Here is a 7,920-nt window from a genome sequence, read left to right as displayed (position 1 = left end):
AACATCTTGAGGTAGCCCTTTGTGCATCTGAATAATGGGGGCATACCGGTGCAAGTTGCTTGGCTCGTGGTCTCGCAGCCAGAGCGTTAGCAACTGTGTTCTCCCGTGAACACAACTGTCTTGTCGTCGCTGGTTCTGACGATATGCCACAGCCTTGACATAGTCAGGCTGCCGAGCAGCACATACGAGCTACTACATTCTGGGTTGTTGCATGTGGACTCGCCGGAGGGGATTCGGAGATTCTGAGACTGGGACCGGGACCGCGACCCGTAGAAGTCGGCTGAACTGTGCACGTTCCACAATATATAGCAGACGCCAGCTATAGCTACATCTTAGTCTAAATTACATGCATATATTTTGGTCGCTACATTGCGCCAGCTCTCCCTACTCACCGCGAACTCCTGCGCATACTCGATTTCCAGCGGATGCACCCGCTTCCCGACGATAACCAGGCTATGCAGCGGCTCCCCAAAGGCCTCTGCGGGCTGTGCGCTAAGCTCAGACAATGTGCCAGCGACGATGCGCTCGTTCCCCGGTCCACCACCGACGCGCGAGACTGCAACCGCTAGGGTGGTTTCCGGGGATAGAATGCCAGCCTGACGTTTTTCTTCGACTTCGATGAGTTGAGACACGGCTTGCGGGATGGACATGTATCGGGGCGGCTCGTATATCTTTCTCCCTCTACATACAAGGGAGAAACAGAGTGAATAACGGTCGTGGCATTGAACATCAGATTACTAACCGCGCCAGGTTCTCTTCGCTCTGTTCCTTGACTTTGATATCGAGCAGCACGAGCGTGTGCATGCCCAAGTCGACGTTCTCTCTTATGCGATCGTAGAAGCTGTCTGGCCTCCATGTTTCCGTGAAGAACACGAGTGAAACCGTCTGCCCGAAATTGTACAACTGGAGACCACACGCCCCGACCGCGTTCATGATCGAAGCGTTATGGATGACTCTTGTAGGGATCTTCAGGGCGCGTGCGCGGAGTAGCATGTCCGTGTGCGTCGTCGCGCTTCATATTCATGGAAGGAGTCTGTTATAATTTCTGGGCATACGCATGCAAGGTGATACACTCACCCGAACGGATCCCCAACGACCAGCAAAGACACGTCCGCTTGGTCCGCATCGCGCAGGATCTCGTCGCTCTCCGTCTCCACCATGTCGCGGTCGGCGAGGATCAGCCCCTTGCCGTAGAATGCTTCCTTCCCTTGCATCAGACTCGTCAGGGAGACGACTCCGGCCATAGCTCAGGCTCTTCGTACCAACCGGTCTTTCTGCACCATCAGGATGCTCGTGTAGGCTTCCAAGTATACTCGGGAGGAACCCTTTACGGCCTGTGTTTAAAAAGTCTAGGATCAGTATCCTGTCTGCGACAATACCAGGAGTCTTCACTTCGAGTCCGCGAACGGTTATGTCTTTCTCATCGCAAAGTCCCAGTCCTATGATATAGAACATAGCAAATCGACTTCGACTTCAGTATGTACAGTGGTAGAGGCAGAAAGCAAATCAGGAGCTTCGTCCACGACGCCGGGCGATCAATCAACTGATCACTGCTGCCGTTAGTCGGACGCGTCTTGGTAAGTCCATCATACCACTACCTCCGAACGAATATATACATAAGCACCCATTTCCCCGCTTTCTTTGTCTTTCTTTGAGAGCTGAGGTTCTGAGCCTACCAGGCTACCGCACGGGGGCGCAAAAATGAGACCCTTCATTATCGAGCAGCTCCCCGTCGACCTCCTCTACCCGATATTCGAGGAGCTCGACCGCAAAGACCTCCACTCTGCTACTCTTTTGTCGAAGAAGATCAACCCGGTCGCGACGTCGATTCTTTACCGCACGCTAGACTCGCGCACGACGCTGCAGAATGGCATAGTACGAATTCCGGAAAACAACGAATGTGGACCAGTTTATATTGATGACTTGAGTGTTTCTTCCTCCCTTGGATATGATCATATAGCCGAGAGTCCTACACCCTGCGACGACCCTTCTCAAACGCCCAGAGCTGACAAAGTGCGTCCGGCACGTGAGAGAGCAAGGTGAGCATTCGAACGCACAAATCATACATCTTTTCGTTGGGTCGGCAGCTTGAAGCACATGATTGGAGCAGCAAGGACGAGTAGTAGCGAGTCTACGAGCACCACATCACGCTCCATCTTGCTTGTATCCTACTGCCACAGGAGACAAGCCACGAGTCATAGGCATAGGCATCAGGTCCCTGTCGGCGCTATGACAGCCTGAACTCGTTGGAATATGTTAGAGCTCGAGCTCGTATGACTTGTAGTGATACGGTAGCCCCCAACCGGACGACCTAGGGCCTTCAATATTAGATCTATGGCCGCGATCGAGCTTACCACTCACCCCTCACCCACAGGTTCCATTCTAACATACTACCCCGACACTCTGGAGGAGTCGCTCGCCGCGCTGAAGCTCTGCACCAACCTACACACCTTCTCCTGGATCGATGACACGTTCGCGGAAGATACCTTCCTCTCCTTCCTTCGCGTCCTCAAGTCTCTGCCATTGCAAGGCCTGACCATCCGCACCTCAGGCGACCTAGGCGACACCGTGTGGGCGAAGCTTCAAGCCCTGACGGGCCTGCGCAGGATCGCCATCTGGTCGATGGAGGGCCCGCCGCGCGTGCTCAAGGGCTGGGCGCAGCACCTCTCCGGGACGCTCACGCACCTCGAGCTCGGCGTAAGTTCCTTAACCCCTGCTGAAATGCTTTGAGTGCTCATGTCCGCGACAAACGCAGAGGTGCGCAGGCGTCCCCGCGACGATCCTTATCTCCGTCTTCTGTCAGCTCCCGCTCCTGGTTGAGCTGCGCCTCAAGGGCGCCCCGCCCGCCGCGATCCCGCTGATCCTCTCGTACCTCCCGAACCTGCGCTCGCTCGACGTCGAGTACCTCGGCGCGGGCAAGTACCGTGCGCCCACCAAACCGCTCCCGCGCCTCCGGACGCTCGTCGTGCGTACGTCCTCGATGGACGCGGACGGCCCGAGCCACCTCTGGCCGTGGATCCTCGAGCTCATCCCGCGCACCGGCCTCGAGAGCTTCACGCTGCACGCGTTCACAGTGCTCGGGGGGAGCAGCATCCCTCTAAGCTTTGTTATCAGCTTGCTGGAGATACACGAGAAGACGCTCAGGCAGTTTATGGTTGGCACGACGCACCTCCGCCTCACGGACTTGGAGCATCTATGCGGGCGCCTCCCGGCGCTCGAGGATCTGGCGTGTAGCGTCGCCAGTGCGGACGCGGTGAGTGGGACATGTTGGCGTTCTATGTGTAAATAAGTGTGCGACTGACTTCTTGGAATCAGGCCGCAATTGGGCGCGCTGTAGCCAAGGCAGACCACCTCCGCTCGCTCAGGTTGCAGGTGCTCTGGCTGCCCAGCACGCATATTCAAGGGATTGAGCCGGCGCCGAGGGGTGGTGGGTCCTCCGACGCGCCATTTTCGTTGGACGACGCGCGGGCGATGATGTTACGCAGGAACTCGCAATTGAGGTTGATTACGATCGGGCCCGTCGCGTACAAGGTGAGCTATCATGAATCATGCCGGATGTGAGCTGAATGCTTGCTGCTCCGGCGCAGGGGATGTGGGTGCCAAAGTACGAAAGCGACGGGAAGGTGAAGTTGGAGTTCGAGATTTCCAGGAGCCACGATGGGTATGGTACTTAGGTTTTGAGTAGAGAGTACGGGGACATACGGAGAGAACTGCTGTCTGACGCAACATGTTATGGGATTTTGCACTTAGGTCAAGGGGCATAGTGCGAGCGTCGAGAACATGAGGATATACATACAGATGATGGAGTGTGAGGTCACGTCTGCGACGGCTACGCACCTCTGCCTCTGCCCCGCCCGCCGCGCCCTGGTCCTCCTCGGATTGCTCCGCGTCCTGGCAAGATAAATGTGAGATAGCACGAAAGGGAACTATATGCGCGGTCTGCGTACCTCTCTGTACCGCAGGACGCCCTCGGCCTCCCGAGCCGCTGACATGCGATCCCCTGGCGCTCCGCCCGGCTTCCCGAGCCTTATTTTGCTCCTCCTTCACAGCATCCAACAACGTATCCGGCACTCGCAGGTACTTTATCTGCGGAAACCAATGAGTCTCACTTAATTCGGACACGTGAGGGCACTGACTGTGCTCCCGCGGATGTAGCACTCCTTCAGCTTCCAAAACCTATCGCCCTCCGGGTTCGTTTGGTACACCTCACGAAGGGTGATGTTCATGAAGTTGTCGCAGTTCACCAGATGGCCGTTGAACGTCTCGCCGTTCTTCAGCTCAACCAGCTGGAGCGCGGTCAGCGCGTGCTTGCACAAGGGCACGGGAAACGCACCATGGGCTTATTTTGGGCTGCATTGAGCAGGGACAAAGGAAGCTACCTATAGCAGTAAGACTCAGGACCAGTCTATGCCATGAGTACGCGTACCATCTTATTGCAGTCGACGGCAACCGGTCAAAGGAGCATCCAAGTTTGGTTCGCGCAATTGTGGCCGAGAGACGGTGGCTGACGCCGCTATGTAGATCTGATGGACGGTGATCCAACACAGCGCCGAGCGACTATTACGCAGCCTATGCGCGTTCTTATCTATACCCTCTGCCATTCTAACTCAATCCTGTGTTGAGAAACAAATATACTCTCTAGGCTTAGTCCGTCTACGGAGGCATCACGGATGTACTCGGTCTGGTGCCTCAGGCTTGCATTGGGGCGAATCTCCTTGTTCCGCACCAAGCGCCTTCCTTGACAATCCTGAGACCATCACAGTGAGAGAATGACTGCCAGTATCTAACCATGCCCGGTCTTTGGTATAACAGAACAATCAGCGATGCACTGAATTAGCATTGCTATCCTGAGATGCTCCACAGTAGGTACTAGTGCGGGACAAAGTAATAGCCTGACACATCCTCCGTCAAAGAACTGTTTATAGGCTCATTCGCGCTCGACTGCCATAGCCCCGCCCTGCCCCCCAATCCATGCCTCCCTCGACATCTGGCCCCACCGCGAGACCTGCCAGGGCCAGACCTAAGGCCTTGAAGGAGGATATCAAAGCTGCTTCAAAGCTACTGTCAGACAGGGCAAGAGATCTCAAGGATATCCCGATTCCCAAGATGCAGGAGACACTCCAGCAGATGCTTGCAATGACACAGAAATGCCAGGTGAGTGGCAGACAAGAATCATGCCAGTATGACCCTTCACTTGTGTATAGAGGGCCAAGAGGAGCTTACTTAATGACCTCACTATCTGCACCTTTCTTAATCACATCAATACCCTGGAGCAAGTGATATTGTGGCCCATAGTGAATGAATATAGAAGAGCAATTATTGGTTTCACGGAGTACTTGAAGAATGAGCTGTATGGTATACTTGGGTGTGTGTAATTCTTCCTCATGATTATGGAACTGTGGTGAACGTTCATTATCAAGGAGTATATCTGATGTAATTTCCTATAATCTTCCCCAATGGAAGTTCTGGCAGCTCAAGGCTAATGTATATGAACCTTTGGGAAGAGTGAACTCTACCATGAGTGAGATATTCCAACACTTTAAGGTCTGTCATTGCAATGGTACTACTGGATCAAATGTTCTGAGGGACCTAGGCCAAGGGGAGGATTGTGCTGATTAGAGTCAAGTCACCAACAAGTGATGAGAGGTGGAGTGAACTTGATCTACAGCAACCACAGGACCATCCTGCCACAGTGAGTGTTGTGCAAGGATATGGGGAGACTGTGAGCCTGACCATGATCTACAAGGATTCCAATGAGGAGGACAATGCTCAGGAGAATGATTCAAGCCCTATAATTGGTATCAATGACTTGGAACCTCATATTAATGAGGTATTCCGGGTTTGCCCTAGGTATGGTCATGCAGTATAGCCTTGATATTTACTGATGTACTGAACTTGACTAGATTCCGTATCTTGCTTCTAGGCAGAGTGTGTAGTTCTCTCAAGTGTCATAATCTACAATGCTCAGCTACAATATCTCTAGTCTGGTGTGGGCAAGTCAAGACTCATCAATAGAATCTTCAATATCACAGAAGCAGTTTGTCCACCCACTGTTGAGAACAGATTATATTCTGACTTCGGCTGTAGGAGGTCTCTCATCACCGTGCTGGAACTGCAGATATAGAGAAGGAATTTACATCTGCACAGAATCCCCGTTTTGTATTACATGATTCCTATGGCTTTGAGTATGGGAGTGAGGTGAGGCTTAAGGGGGTAAAACGGTTCATACAAAGCCGTACAAAAGAGGACCAGAAGCCATCTGAACGACTACATGCTATATGGTATGCTGACAGCTTTATGTCTTAACCCCACTTACCTTATATTGAAGGCTTTGTATTGCTGTACCCTCTGGTGGACAACGTCTTCTGGAGACAGGTGAAGAAGAGATCTTGAAGATGGATTTGGGAGATGGTAAGCACTATGCTTCAGTATATAATTATATATCTTTAGCTGATGAAACTAATGTATCCCTAGTACCACTGGTTGTGGTTTTCACAAAATTTGACCTCCTGATAACAAATGCAGAGATGGAGGTAGATGCTGACTGGGAACCTGAAAACCCACATTGTCCAGTTAGGGCGCTGGCAGATGAAAAATATCAGCAAATATGCAGATCTCCCCTCAACAATGCTCTTAAGGCACTTGGCAGAAGATCACCATCACAGCGGCTACACCAATGTGTCTCAGGTATGTTGATAGTCCAACTTGTGACTTCTGTATCTCATGTATAATCCATTCAGTTGAGAAGAACTATGAAAATCTGCTATCCAATCTTATCCAGATTACGGCCAAGCATGTCAGTCCCAGGGCCTGGGCAATATGGGCAATTGCACAACAAGTTGATGCAGAGATGAGTAGAGATGCTGCAATTGAGTGCGTCACAGTACCTGAAAGGGGTCAACCTTCTATACTCACTGTTTGCAGGATTGGAAGACAGAGTATGTTCCAAGCATGCCTATAGTTTTGACAATTGTTCTGATTAGAACAGAGTACTGGCCAGCAATTGCAACAGCACTCTATTTTAAGGATAGGAAGCTGAAGAGTTGTTTGTGGGCCCTGCATGTTGATACAGTCATGGCTTGGAACTTTTATGATCCACACAATGTCTGTCTCTCAGCTGGAAGTCTTCATCACTAATATCTGACATATTCCATTCTAGTGTCTTCTAAGTTCAACCATGTTGGAGCTCCTGTCAGGGATCGTGTCTGACCTTAGGCACAGCAAGGAAACTGGTGCTGAAGCTGATTCAAATGAAGCATCGTGAGTGTATAATTATTAAGTCCTTCCACATATCCCTGTGTAGTGACTATCATTCAGAGAAAGTGATATTCAAAGTACAATAACAAGTGGACTTCAGGCAGCAACCATGGCATTTTCTGCAACCACTGTGTCTAGCATGTTACCTGCAACTCTTTTATCTAGCATGTCACCTGCAACTCTGGCTGTGGTTCCTCTGGCTCCCATAATATTATTAACTCGGTGGATTTACGATGCTTATGAAAAGAGGTGTGTAAAAGGTTATCATCTGAGCATGTATACCTACAACTAATTTGACTTAACATTAGTCCAACTGTTGTACAATGCCTAATGGGTTACATCTTGGACCTCAACTTCATATTATGGAAGTTATTCTGGATCATACGGAAGAAAGGAGGTGTACAACCTCTTACTGAAGATATTGTGACCAAGTGTCTTCAGTCATTCAACATATCGGAGGAAAGACTACGGATTCACCAGGCAGTCAGAAACTTTATACAAAGTATGAAGGGAGTGGAAAGACTCAGAGCAAACACTGTCATTGATGAAGTGGTAAGACTGCTGCAAGAGTTTTGCCAGGAGCCATCTGAGTCTGATTGACATGTGATCTTGCATATACTCTTATTTGCTTGACCCCCAAAGTCCTGTCTTTTAGTTATTACT

General features: G+C 51.0%; 4 protein-coding genes across 4 annotated transcripts; 2 read left to right on the top strand and 2 right to left on the bottom strand.

Moving 5' to 3' along the window:
- Positions 1–332: 332 nt before the first annotated feature.
- On the bottom strand, positions 333–1,455 carry GLOTRDRAFT_42497 (Diphthine synthase; the record flags this gene model as incomplete). Its single annotated transcript, XM_007867954.1, has 5 exons — positions 333–675; positions 743–1,012; positions 1,078–1,202; positions 1,263–1,334; positions 1,393–1,455. 5 exons carry the CDS (start codon positions 1,453–1,455, stop codon positions 333–335), a joined length of 873 nt encoding a protein of 290 aa, XP_007866145.1.
- A 168-nt stretch (positions 1,456–1,623) lies between these two features.
- On the top strand, positions 1,624–3,674 carry GLOTRDRAFT_138843 (uncharacterized protein; the record flags this gene model as incomplete). The annotated part of the gene is made up of 6 exons (XM_007868187.1): positions 1,624–1,875; positions 1,961–2,039; positions 2,375–2,697; positions 2,756–3,253; positions 3,316–3,531; positions 3,588–3,674. Exons 1-6 carry the CDS (start codon positions 1,702–1,704, stop codon positions 3,672–3,674), a joined length of 1,377 nt encoding a protein of 458 aa, XP_007866378.1. The 5' UTR covers positions 1,624–1,701.
- On the bottom strand, positions 3,587–4,481 carry GLOTRDRAFT_76543 (Sm-like ribonucleoprotein). The gene is made up of 5 exons (XM_007868186.1): positions 4,427–4,481; positions 4,334–4,375; positions 4,137–4,286; positions 3,948–4,086; positions 3,587–3,891 (listed from the first exon to the last, which is right to left on the bottom strand). Exons 1-5 carry the CDS (start codon positions 4,427–4,429, stop codon positions 3,830–3,832), a joined length of 396 nt encoding a protein of 131 aa, XP_007866377.1. The 5' UTR covers positions 4,430–4,481; the 3' UTR covers positions 3,587–3,829.
- Positions 4,482–6,213: 1,732 nt separating this feature from the next.
- GLOTRDRAFT_16938 (uncharacterized protein) lies at positions 6,214–6,533 on the top strand (the record flags this gene model as incomplete). The annotated part of the gene is made up of 3 exons (XM_007867878.1): positions 6,214–6,281; positions 6,329–6,411; positions 6,475–6,533. Coding segments are annotated over 3 exons (210 nt in total), but the record flags the coding sequence as incomplete, so codon positions are not given.
- Positions 6,534–7,920: the final 1,387 nt, after the last annotated feature.

The sequence above is a fragment of the Gloeophyllum trabeum genome (genome assembly GCF_000344685.1).
Source record: "Gloeophyllum trabeum ATCC 11539 unplaced genomic scaffold GLOTRscaffold_00007, whole genome shotgun sequence".
Taxonomy (NCBI): Eukaryota; Fungi; Basidiomycota; class Agaricomycetes; order Gloeophyllales; family Gloeophyllaceae; genus Gloeophyllum; species Gloeophyllum trabeum.
Note: the sequence above shows the minus strand (reverse complement) of the source record. Positions and strands in the feature narration are given on the sequence as shown.